At 42.3% G+C, this 13,410-nt stretch overlaps 1 protein-coding gene across 3 annotated transcripts in view; it reads right to left on the bottom strand.

Moving 5' to 3' along the window:
- The window catches only part of LOC118840822 (cocaine esterase-like), a 30,127-nt gene extending 17,700 nt beyond the window's left edge, over positions 1 to 12,427 (bottom strand). The window contains exons 1-5 of one of the 3 annotated variants that reach the window (XM_036748175.1): positions 12,318 to 12,427; positions 11,914 to 12,013; positions 8,455 to 8,659; positions 7,040 to 7,178; positions 3,436 to 3,569 (exon numbers count right to left, since the gene is read on the bottom strand). In XM_036748175.1, coding sequence (XP_036604070.1) covers positions 3,436 to 3,569; positions 7,040 to 7,178; positions 8,455 to 8,659; positions 11,914 to 11,983 — 548 coding nt within the window. In that variant the 5' untranslated portion in view covers positions 11,984 to 12,013; positions 12,318 to 12,427. The other 2 variants (XM_036748174.1, XM_036748173.1) reach the window with 2 other exon arrangements.
- Positions 12,428 to 13,410: the final 983 nt, after the last annotated feature.

Raw genomic sequence — 13,410 nt, 5'->3', positions numbered from 1 at the left:
CCACTTTCCCTGGCTATCCCCCGATGGGATTTCCTTGAAGGAATCTGAGACAGCTCTAATCCCACCTTCTTCCAGAGATCTCACTTTTCCTCCTCCCCCTCACCCAAAAAGCCCTCACTGCCAGGGCCTTCTAGAGCAAGGACCCCAGTTTAAGGCTTTATAGAAAATTGGTCTTGGGGAAGCTAGGAGAAGAATGAGCTTTATTTTGAATGCAACACAGACAGACACACACACACACACACACATACACACAGACACACACTTGCCTTGACAGACAGAAATTCGGGGCATTCGGCAAGGAAACTATACAGTGGTATAGAGGTGCTAGTATGCACTCACAGTGGGGTCTGAGCACCTCAGTCTTAATCCTTCAAGGGAGGTTTGTTTGGGGTAATCAGCACCACATGTGAGAGAGGGGAATCTTAATCAGACCCTGATGTGGTGGGGAAATTCCCCAGCATCTTTTATTGATGTGGGACTCAGGGACTCCAAGAGTGGGTGCCAGCACACAGCCATGCAGTCAGCTGGGAGCCCATTCAGGAGTTAAAGTTACTCACAGGATCAGAATAAGTCAGGGCATGTGAAAGTACTGGTTGTCTGTTATTGCTTAAATGTTTTATGGTCCTGAGGACCGCTTAGCCTGTGAATCCATGTTGGAGTCCTATCATTTATAACAACAATGTGACACAATGTATTTCAAAAATCACAATTGTCACACTTTCCTTCTGAGATTTCTTCTCCTTTACACTGCATATATTTTGTATCTGTATGATTGTATATGTTACCTCCCATAAGAACTGAACTCCCTGAGGGTAAGAATTGACTTTCTTTTGTATCCCAATTTCTTAATACAGTCGTTGGCATATCATAAGTGCTTAGAAATGCTTGTTAACTGACTGATTGAGTGAATAAGGGGTGATGGTCTGACCAGTGCTGTTGGAAGATCACTAAGAGCTGAGTGGAGAATGAACTGTTGTACGGAGGGAAGAGGCAAGGAGATCAACCAAGCAGGCATTGTTAGAGCAAGTGTAAGGTGGTGAGAGGTGCACTAGAGTGGTCGTAGTGCCAGAGGAGAAAAGTGGGTGTACATGAGAGATGTAGCAAGGGCAGAATGAATAGACTTCACAAGAGATTGGATATAGGGGATAAGAGAGTGAGTAATAGACCATGACCCCTAGATCACAAGCCCAGGTGACTGAGAGGATGTTGGTGCCCCTAACAAATAATAGGGGCATTATGACAAGGAGAGGGCTTGGTGGGAAAGAGAAACCATTTTGGAAATGTTGAGTTTATAATGTATTTCAGACATGCATTTTGAGATAGTTGTTATGGGATATTGTAGGTCTGGTCTGGAGACTGGAAGCCAGAGTGGAGAGAGTGAAGAGAGTAAGAGAAAAGAATCAAGTCACCTAGCCATAAAAGGGAGGAGATTTATGAGATAATAGCTAGTTCGGATGGAAAGATGGATGGTAGGTATTAGGGAAGCAGCCATGATGAGGAAAGAAAGAGAGAGTGGGGTGGGGAAGGAGAAGGAGATGGGGAGGGAACAGAGAGAGAACGAGAGAGAGAGAGAGAGAGAGAGAGAGAGAGAGAGACAGAGAGAGACTGAATTTTAAGAATAGGGAAGTGAGAATGATAGAAAGGGCAATCTTCTAGAGAAGACTGGATGGGAGCGTATCATTTGTGCCTGTAGAAAGCTTTGCCTCAGTGATGAAAAGGTGCACTTCTTGTAAGTAAGTGGTTAAGGAGGAGAGAGTAATAGAAGACATCTGGTCAGTGTGAGATAAGGAGGAAGGGATATGAGGGAGCTCAGTAAAAGGCCTCATTTTTTTTCCCGAGCAAAATATAGAGCAAGGTTCTGAGTTGAGATGGTGAGGGGAGGAGGAGCCATGAGATATTCGAGGAGGGTTGCAAAGGTTTAGCAAAGCCATTCTGCTGAATGACATAGTAAATTGATTACAGAGGTGCAGAAAGATTGCCTTGCCACAGTGAGGGCCCAGTTAAGGTTCTGGAACTTTAATCTGTATGGACCCAGGCAAGATAGTTTCATGATTTTTTTCTATCTTCATTCAGCAGTTTGCAAAGAACAGAAAGAGGAGTGGATGATGGGAGTCATACAAAGCTGTGGTTTGGCAGGGAAAGATTTGTTGTAGGAGAAGGGGTCAGTGCAGAGATGAAGTAGTTCACTAAAGGGTTAAGATGGAGAGGGGAAGATAGTATAACCAGGCTGAGGTGATGTCCTAGGAAAGATCTGATGGGTGGGGGGATTGAAGGTCAAGGTGAGTATTAAGAACAGCGTTAGGGGTTACGAGGCAGAGAGATTAGTGGAAGGATAAGAGATTATTACTAGATAGAACAATTTCAGAATTAATGAACATAGAATTGGAACACTAATGAGTCAGAGTAAAACCAAGCATATTATCATCTCTGTATATATCTGACTTGGTGGTGGAGGAGTAAGTTATGAGAAATGAATACACTGAGGAATGGAGAGTTAGAATGTTTAAGAGAATATCAAGATGAATGTTGAAGTCCCTCAGTATGGAGATGGAAGTTGGGAGAGAGAGAAAGACTGTAAAGAAGGCACTGAACTCATTGAGAAAGGAAGGAGAGTGCCTCAGAGGATGGTAAATAACAGCTATTAGAGTCTTGATTGTGTGATAAACATGAATTGAATGAACCTCAAAGGAGGAAAAGTTGCTGAGTGGTGGTGGTAGATGGAGAGTCTGGAAGTGGTAGTAGGAAACAAGAGTATTTTGGCTTCCATGTGGTGGAGGTATGAGTGAAAATGCAAATAGTGCTGGAAATGGTGACCAAGAAAGCTGAGTCATCAGAAAAAAGTCAGGGCTTGGTGAGTACGAGTAGAGAGAATGGGTAAGAATGGAAAGGGTTAAAGATGAAAACATGTTTGTTACTTATGGATCAGGCATTTCAGAGAGCACAGTGAAAGGGGTAGGTAGGTTTAGAGTAAGACATTACAGGAAATTGGCACTGTGAAAACCGATGAGCTTTATTACTATGCAGTACAGCAAGCTGGGGTTAGGATAACACAGTAGGACCATCTTGTTTTCTTGTTTTCTATCCCCAGAATTTAGTTTAGTGCCTGGTACTTAATAAATGGTTTATTTACCTGCCTGTTTGTCTGCTAGTCTGTTTATCCATCCATCATCATCTGTCTCCCTCTCTATCCAGAATCTGAGGCCAAGGGAGAAGTGAATTTATTCACCATAAGAAGCAGGGCCATAATTTGAAATTGGGTCCCCAGCCCACAAATCTGGTGGTTTTTCTACTATATCATGATTAGCTTGTGGGGAAGGCAAGAGGTATGTTGTCTAATCAGGAAATTATGTGTGTCATCATTCAATCACTGAGAGATCTGGAAGCTCATCAGGGGCAAAATACTTGTACTTACATTTTACTGGGGTCACATCTCACCTGAAGAACCCAAGGACACCCAGTCTATACTGGATGTTGACCACTATCACATTCTGGGAGGCAGACAATACAGAGCCTTCATATATGGAAGCGCCACCAAAAATAAGACCACCACCATGGATCCACACCATCACCTGTATAAGTTAGACATCGTTTTCCTTACAGGAACAAATCCGACCAAGCATGGCTCTGCTGCTTCCTTACTCAACAGCAAAATACTGTATCATCTTATCTTATGACCCAGGATAAAGTATCTCTAAATGTGAGTGAATTAACTTGCCAAGAGTTGACAAGATATGTATCAAAGCTACTCTCAGGTAATAGCCCTCTTGGCTTGATTCAGAGGCAGTTCAGATCCTCCTTGGAATCTTCCTGGCAGAATCAGCTCCCTGATGTCCTCCTGCTGCCAAAGATATACATGGAGCAAAAGAGCATCTCTTAAAGGATCCTTGTTCCCCCCATAAGAGCAAAAGAGGCAGGACTCCCTTCTAAAGGACACAGGGCAAGACAATAAAGAGGCCAACTTGGGCAATAAGCTCTTCATGTCACATCATGTTGTCAGTGTTTCATAGAAACCTTTCTATGTAACAGTAACTGGTCTCTGAAATCGAAGATAAGCTGTTAGAAAAGATTACCAGCACTAGCCTAGGCCTTCTATTGGTTCTTTCAAAAATATTTTATTTTATTTTTGATTTAGGGAATAAAACAAGGAATTCTATAACATAGAGCAAAAAAGATGACTGCATGTGAAAGTACAAGCTAACCATGTACAACTTGCTATTTCTTTTAAATATACAAGCACGATTGTGACCCAGTATGTGGTTTTCTTAGCAAGGCTGCTGGAGTGGTTTGCCATTTCCTTCTCCAATGGACTAAAACAAATAGAGGTTCAGTGATTTGCCCAGGGTGACACAGGTAATGAGTTCCTGAGGGCAGATCTGAAGTCAGGTCTTCCTGACTCCAGGCGTGGTGCTCTAGTCAGTTCTAAGTGTAAAATGCTGGTCTAGGAACAGATCTTATAATCTCTATTTTTAAAGTTACAAAAGGAGACCTCCTTGTACTGTTCAATTAACACCATGGTGTTTTGAAAGCATAGTTCCTTTTGTCTATGCATTGGGATGCTGCATGCCCAGGAGGCCCAGAGAGCTGAAGGGGGTGTTGCTCACATGGGAAGATTCTTTCCCTTCCATGGAATGTAGTAAGTGATTGGTTGGAATTCTGTGGGCATTTTTGGGCATCAGGAAGTAGACAGATTGCTGCTCTATGAGCAAATGCAATGGACCAAATCCTGGACACTGAGAGAGCCAGTGCATGGACTGGCCACGATGAAGGCACATTTTGCTATGAGCACCTGGGTGCGTGGAGACAACAGGGAGCCCCGCATACATGCAGATTTGCCTTGGACCTACTTCCCTTGTGTGATCATGTTGGTTGGTATGACTGTGGACAGGGGAAGTCTGGCTCAGGCATGTTAATAGGGTCATAGGTTTTAGAGCTGAAAGTGATTTTAGAGACTGCCTAGTGCAACATCCCCATTTGTCAGAAGAGGAAACTGAGGACCAGAGAAGTTAAGTGACTTGCAGAATGTCATACAGCTAGGAAGTGGCAGAATTGGGCTTCGCCCTCAGGAAATCTCACTCTAATCTTAAGTTCTCTTCCCTACACTCTGTGGTTTGGTTGCTACTACAAGCATCTCCCCTCCCATCCTCCATACAAAACATAAAGCTTTGAGTAGAAACATTGAAGAATACTGTAAGATTAAATTCTTTCTGGTATAGCTGATTCGAACCCAGTCCTTTTGAGCTTTGCCGGAACAAGCTCAGTTTCTCTTGGACAAAAGTTCTCTGCCCCATGGAACCAGGCAACCTCACATCTCCCCCAGGTCACCCCTTCCTTCCAGGTGCCCCTTAGTCTCCTGGAACCAATGGAAATTCATTCCCTGTTTCCCTTTTCGGGGCCAGCATAGGTGGCATTTCCCCCAGTTTTCTCATCCTCCAAGCCTTAGGGTATTCCAAAGCCTAAACTCCTTCTATGAAAACAACTCTGATAATCTTATATTTCTGAACTAGCTCTGACTTTGTGTATATTCATTCATTCAATACATTCACTGAGCACCTACTATGTGCCATGGTCTGTGATGCATATCTTCAATAAGACTAGGAACCTGCCCTCAAAGAACTTTCAGTTAACCAGAAGCCAAGGGTAGGATATGGATCCAAAAACTGAAATGCAGGCTGATATAGTCTGTATTGGGGCAGCTAGGTGGCACAGTGGGTAGAGTGCTGGGTCTGGAGTCAGAAGATTCATTTTGATAAGTTGAAATCTGGCATCAGACACTTAAAAGTGGGGTCACCCTGGGCATTTCACTTAACCTTGGTTGCCTCAGTTTTCTCATCTGTCAAATGAGCTGGAAAAAAGAAGTGACAAACCACTCCAGTATCTTTGCCAAGAAAACCCCAAATGGGGTCATGAAGAGACAGACACAACTGAATGAAGACTGAACAACAGCAACATAGTCTGTATGAAGGGCCATAATGTATATGATAAGTACCACAAGGGAGATTCAAAATAATGTTAATGTAGCACAGAGGAGAGAGAAAACACACCTCTCTGTACCCCCAGCACTAAGGAGAAGGGCTCCAGATTTGTAGAAATGGTAGTTGAGTTGAATATTGGTTTCCTGAGGTTCAGAGAAGGCTTCTTGGGCAGATGACATTTGAGCACTTTGGTTCACTATAGTTTATGTTAAGAAATGAAGCCTGTTATAGATGTTAGAGGGGTGGCCTTGGAGTGAGAAGGATGGGGTTCAAATCCTGCCTTGGACACATAGGAGATATCTGCCACAAAAAATGTACTTAGCATCTCAGTTCACCAGACAAGCCAAGACTCTAAGTAGCAAAAGAGGTGCCTGGCTTCATCAACAGAGAGAGTTTCCACACAGTGAAGTTCCTTGCAGCGATGAATGATAGCTCTGGACAGGATCAAGAAGTATTTGGAAGGTCTCACTTTATCAATCCTTTGCACTGTTCCTTTAGCAATACTAAACTTTGGCAGAAATTGATATCCCTCTAGGTCATGAAACCCACTTCCTCAAGTTATTTCAGTCATTTTCAATCATGTCCACCTCCCATGACCCATTTGGGGTTTTCTTGGCAGAGGTAGTGGAGTGGTTTGCCATTTCCTTCCCCATCTTATTTTACAGATAAAGAAACCAAAGCAAACAGGATGAAGTGATTTGTTGAGGATCACACTGCTAATAAGTGTCTGAGGCCAGATTTGAACTCAGAAAAATGAACCTTCCTGACTCCAGGCCTGGCATTCTATCCACTGTGCCACCTAGATGCCTTGAAGTAATGAGGCTGATTTCAGCCTTATAGATGGAAACAGTGTGAGTTGTTGCCCCAGAGTAGAGTGGATTGCCTTGAGAAATAGTGAGCTCTCTGACCCTGAAAACGTCATGAAAGGCTAGATGACTTGTCAAAGATATTTAGAGAGGATGACTATTGCCATGCTGGTGGGAAGAGGTGACCTCTAAGGTCCCACCCAGTTCTGATGCCCTGGGATTCTTATCCCCTGCTGTGGAAGTTCCAGAAATCTTGCTTACCGGCAATCCGGCTCCCTCCTTTGTGTGCACAGGAACATAGATATCGAGGTACAAACAGTCTTCAGAACTGGCAGTAATAGGAATGTTAACTTTCACAGCCCTTGTCATTTTTTCTAGGGTAGCAACATCCTGCAAACACCTGGAAAACACAAGAGATGGCCAATCTGAATAGAATCCTGTGTGTGGGGAAAATTAATAATAATAATAACTAAGTCCTTTGAGGTTTGCAAAGCACTTTACAAACATGACCTCATTTGACCCTCACAATGCCCTTGAGAGGCAGGTGTTTTATTATCCCTATTTTACAGGTGAAGATACTGAGCAGCAGAGCTGCAGTGTCTTACCAACATTTCACCACTTCTTATACCGTGTTTTTTCTTTTTTCTTAGTTATTGAAATGTCTGGGTTGTTGGTGATTTTTAGGTTGAAAACAAAGTCTTTTTTAAATTAAAAAAATCCTGGAAACCAAATAGATATTGCCAACAGGTGAAAAGATGAACACATCACAGTGTATGAATGTCATGGAATGTGGTTGCTGTGTAAGAGGGTGGATGTGAGAAAGTCAGAAAACCTGCTGCAGATCAATGAAGTTTGAGCCAGACCAATACAGACCGTGACTGGGAGCATTTTACCAAGAACAGCACTGGGCGCCACTGTGTCAGGGGGATTGTCTTTATTCCAGAGGAGCATTATGGTAGAGGGTAGGAGGCAGGCAGGGGCATGGAAAGGGGTAATATGAGTGGTCTCCAAAGCAAAAGGCATCAAACTACTTGAAAAATAGAGGGGAGGAGTCAGATTCAATGACCTCCAGCTTTCCGAGCCTATGAGTCTGTAAATTCTGGCTTTATTATTTACTGTCTTTGTGACCTTGGGTGAGTCACTTAATCTCTGTAGTTGTTCAGTTGCATCTGACTCATTATGACACTTTATGGGGTTTTTGTGGCAAAGATACTGGAGAAGTTTGTCATTTCCTTCTCTAGCTCATTTTACAGATGAGGACACTCAGGCAAACAAGGTGAAGTGATTTGCCTAGAGTCACACAGGAAGGAAGTGTCTGAGGCCAGATTTGAACTCAGGACTCTGACTCCAGGCCCAGTATTCTATCCTCTGAGCCACCTAGTTGCCTCTAATCTTTGTTCATGTTTGTTTTCCTATCTGTACCAATATGTGTACCAAATACCTCACAGTATTTTTATGAAGTCTGTTATTCTCTAAAATCCAAATAAATGTGAACCATTATCCTCAAGCAGTCATTTGAGGCCTCACAGCCCATGGGGAGATTCAGAACATTCATTCCTTCAACAAATACTTAACAAATGTCTACTGTGTGCAGAGCACTTGGAGCCAAAATTTGGGTAAGGCATGATGGTGTGCTTTGCTTATCTGGTAAGAAAGGGATAGAAGAAGGTGCTTACATGGGTGGAAGAGCAGTGGCATCTCTCACATTGCTCCATGAATCTGGTGGTTGTGGAGGAGAAAACCTTAGGGCCCCCACAGGGGGTTTGGCAAAGGGGATTCCCAGGAAAACATTGACAGCTTTATCAGTCCCCTTGATACGGATTTGAGTCCCTTGGATCTGTCCAGACTCAGTGGTCCTGATGAAGTCATCTGCATGATGCCCTATAAACAAAGGGGAGAGAAAACTTCAGGACCAGAGGACTGAACTGATATTCAAATGCCCCATCTACCTTTGTCCCCTCCCAACATTTTTTCTTTAGATGGGAATGCATTCTGTTTATGCCATGATTCTATTTATTTCCCTTAGAGATCTCTAGCAATGGGGAACTTAGTCCAGAGAAGGGCCATTTGCACTTTTAAAGAGCTCTGGCACTGTCTCAGGAGCTGTCCAGCTTTAGCGATCCAGCGTCACAAGATCAAAGCAATGGCTCCCCAACAATCCACCCCAGCCCAGCTTAGGAAACCACAGAGCTAAAAATCGGTGCCGTATGGTTTATCAGTGTCATCCAACTAAACAAAGGCTTAGCAAGCACCTACCATGGGCGGTGCCCTCAGCTCTGAACTGAAGATAAAGTGGCATGAATTTATAGTCTCTTAGAGGACAACGACCTGTGCACCAATAACTAGGAATGTAATTGAGAACTATAAAGGAGAGATCCTGGCAAAGAGCTAGGAAAAGATATCAGGAGGTTCAGCAAAAGTTCTGCATCAAGTGACAGGGCCCAGGCTGGGATTTTAATGAGTCTTCAACAGCGCTAGACTGGGGGAAGTACTTTACAGGCCTGGGAAGGACAGCAGACAAAGAAGGGAGATGGAAGATGGGAGGAGAAGGAAAGCAGATGGAAAGTGGTTACAGTGGGCTAGAGTATGTGTCAGGAAGACTTGTCTTCCTGATTTCCAATCCAGCCTCAGACACTTACTAGTTGTGTGACCCTGGGCAAGTCACTTCACCTGTTTCCCACTGGTTTCCTCATCTGTCAAATGAACTGGAGAAGGAAATGGCAAACAAACTCCAGTATCTTTAACAAGAAAACTCCAAATGGGGTCACTATGAGTAAGACATGACTGAAATGATAGGCCAACAACACAACAAATGTGAATAGAGTAGTAGGTGATAAAACTGGGTGCATGGAGTACCAGATTTGGGGTCAGAGGACAGGGGTTCAAATCACAGCTTTCCCATTTACTCCCTCAATGAACTTGTTACAATTTCTTTCCCTTACCTAAGCCTGTTTCTCTTCTTTGATTAAATGGGAAAAGGGCATTGAATTCAATGGTCTTTAAGATTTCTCCCAGCTTGTCATCCTTGAGTCCAAGAGCTACAGACTGCTCAACTGTCAGGGCACATGGCCAAACTCTGCCTGGATCAGAAGTAGAAGGGACAGGTGTGCCTCTGAAAGATTAGCATTCCCCTTTTGAACCCCAAAGGAGATCAAAGTGTAGCCCAGTATAGAATGCATGAGAGTGACTTTAATATGCATCAGGTAGACTTCAGTTTCTCTTCTATAAAAATGGTGGTTTGGGAGGATGAAAATAAATAGATAACCCAAAGCCTCGACTCTCTGGGATAAGAACTCAGTATTTGACAAAAACTGCTGGGAAAACTGGAAAATAGTATGGCAGAAACTAGTCATACTTAACATCTCACACCATGTACTAAGATAAGGTCAAAATGAATTCATGATTTAGACATAAAGGGTGATACCATATGCAAATTAGGAGAGCAAGGAATGATTTACCTGTCAGATCTATGGAGAAGGGAACAATTTATGACCAAACAAGAGCTAGAGAACATTATGAAGTGCAAAATGGATCATTTGGATTACATCAAATTAAAAATGTTTTGCACAAACAAACCCAACACAGTTAAAATTATAAGGAAAGTAGAAGGAAGGGAAACAATTTTTAGAGCAAGTGCTTCTGATAAAGCCCTCATTTCTCAAATATATAGAGAATTGCAACAAATTTATATGAATACAACTCATTCCCCAATTGATAAAATGTGAAAGGATATGAACAGGCTGTTTTCAGATGAATAAATGAAAGCATTCTATAGTCATTGGAAAAAATGTTCTAAATTACAATTGATTAGACAAATGCCAATTAAAACAACTCTGAGGTACCATCTCACACCTATAAGATTGGCTAATATGATAGAAAAGGAAAAGAGAAATGTTGGAGATGTGGGATAATTGGGACACTAATACACTATTGTTGGAGTTGTGAACTGATCCAACCATTCTGGAGAACAATTTGTCACTTTGCCCAAAGCGCAATCAAACTGTGCACACCCTGAGATCCAGCAATACCACTACTAGGTCTGTATCCCGAAGACATCATAAAAAGGGAAAAGGACTGACACATACAAAGATTTTTATAGCAGCTCTTTTTGTGGTGGCAAATAATTGGAAATTAAGGGGATACCCATCAATTGGGGAATGGCTGAACAAGTTGTGGTATATGAATGTGATGAAACACTATTGTGCTAGAAATTATGCTGAGTTAAATGAACAGAACCAGGAGAACATTGGGCACAGTAACAGCAACATTGTGCAATGATTAACTATAATTGACAGTTCTACTCAGTGATACAATGATCCAAAGTAATTCCTAAAGACTCATCCAGAGAAAGAACTATGAAGTCTGCATGCAGATCAGAGCATACTATTTTCACTGTGTGTGTGTGTGTGTGTGTCCTATACCTTTTGTTCTGTTTCTTCTTTCACAACATGGCTAATGTAGAAATATGTTTACATGATTGCACATATATAACCCATATCAGATTGCTTACCATCTTGGGAAGAAGAGATGGGTGAAAAGGGTAGGGGTGAGAAAAAATTTGAAACTCAAAATCTCACAAAAATGAATGTTGAAAACTATCTTTATATGTCATTGAAAAAAATACTAATTTCTGAAAGAAAGAAAGAAGGAAATAAGGAAATAAAGGAAGAAAGAAGGAAGGAAAGGAAGGAAGGAAGGAAGAAAGAAAAAAGAAAGGAAGAAAGAAAAAGAAAATAAAAAAAATAAGCCATGCCACATTTTCTCATGCAAACACTGACGTCCTATTTCCAGTCTGTAAAATGATCCTCCTCACATTCTCACTCTCATCTACTTCCTTGAGAATGACTCAGCTTTTCCTCTCTTCCTCCTCCTACACCAGTGGCTAATAGAAGAGTTTCTATCTATAATACAGATAGAGGGCACCAATTTCTCAGCAGGAAACCCAGTTTTAACCCCTGAAATCAAATTAGCAATAATCCTTCACCCCCAGCCCACCCAACCAATCAGTCAGAGAGGGCAACAAGAGAAAAAACAATGCACAAGCCCCATATCTCCAAGGGGAAAATCAAAGGACTCCTCCCATGTCCTCCCAGAAATCATCCCCTACTCTGGGTCAGCCTGGCTGAGCTGCTCACCTGGGGCTTGAATCAGGAGGCACAGGACCCCCAAAGTCAGGACCTTGGGCAGCAGGGAAGTCTTCCACATCTTTCTCTCTGTTCAGCTTTCTGGTTATGCCTAATGAAATACCAGGCCCGGCCTTTAATACTAAAAGAACTTGATCAAAGGGCACTCCAGGGGAACTGGAGCTAAGAGCTACTTAGAGGAGTTTCTCCTCAGAAGTTGTCTTAGGGCTATTTGAAAAAATAAAAATTCAATTGAATCCTTAAAGGCTAAAGATTGGTCTGAATATTCATCCTGCCATCAGGTATATGCTGGTAAATGCGTGATAACAAGCTCTCTGGAAAACAAAAACAAACAACTATATTCTTGACAACTCTAAAATTTAAAATCTATTACTAACATTTTTTCCAACACTTACTTAGGTTTAGACAATCAGCAAAAAGGTGTAATAAGCCCTGAATTGTAGGATTTTCTGATTTCTCAGGTGCAAATCTGAAAGTGTGTTCACAAGAGCCAGTTTGAGCTGCCTCCACCACTTTAACTGAAATGTCAAGGGTCAAAATTCAAATTACACAAACTAACCTCTCCCTCCCAGTTTCTGGAGACTTCTATGACCTTTCCCCCCTTGACGTTCTTTGGTGGTTTTTAAGTTGTGTCTGACCCTCCATGACCCCATTTGGAGTTTTCTTGGCAAAGATACTAGAGTACTTTGCTATTTCTTTCTCTAGTTCATTTTAGAAATGAGGAAACTGATGCCAACGTGGTTAAATGCAGGATCACACAGCTAGGAAGTGTCTGAGGCCAGTTTTGAATTCAGGAAGATGAGTCTTCCTGACTGCAGTCCTGGCACTCTATCCTCTGTGCCACCGAGCTGGCTCCTGGAACCTCTTAGAATCCTGTATTCTTGCTCTCACAGAAGCCTAAATTCCCTCGGAATAGGCAGTGTCCCCAGGACTGTATGGGGCACCCTAAGCACCTTACTCCATATCATGTCTATTTTGAACTAAGAAGATTATTATCATAAAAATAATTATGATAATGTTGGCTAACATTTACATAGCCCTTTAAGATTTGCAAAGTGCTTTGCATACATTATCTCATTAGACCCTCATATCAGTCCTGGGAGGTAGAGCAATTATTATCCCTATTTTATTGTTGAGAACTCTGTGGTAGGCAGAGGTTAAATGACTTGCCCAAGGTCACATAGCTAGTTAATTATGTGAGGAGAGAGGAGAGGAGAGGAAAGGAAAGGAGAAGAGAAGAGGAGAGGAGAAGAGAAGAGAGGGGAGGAGAGGAGAGGAGAGGAAAGGAGTTGCCCAACTGGACCTGGCAAGCTAGGTCTAAGTATTCTACCAAAATGAAGGTAGATTTTGATGTCAGAAAGTCTTATAACCAATTCACTCTGGATCTCAGGGATTGGACAACAATAGGTCCCTGTCCAAGTACTACTTAATGGTTATTTTTTGGACCCTCCTGGCTCTGAGTGAATTTAAATAGTAACTGTTTCTCTT

This window comes from Trichosurus vulpecula, chromosome 3 (assembly GCF_011100635.1).
Source record: "Trichosurus vulpecula isolate mTriVul1 chromosome 3, mTriVul1.pri, whole genome shotgun sequence".
NCBI classification, from domain to species: domain Eukaryota; kingdom Metazoa; phylum Chordata; class Mammalia; order Diprotodontia; family Phalangeridae; genus Trichosurus; species Trichosurus vulpecula.
This window is presented reverse-complemented; position numbering and strand designations above follow the sequence as displayed.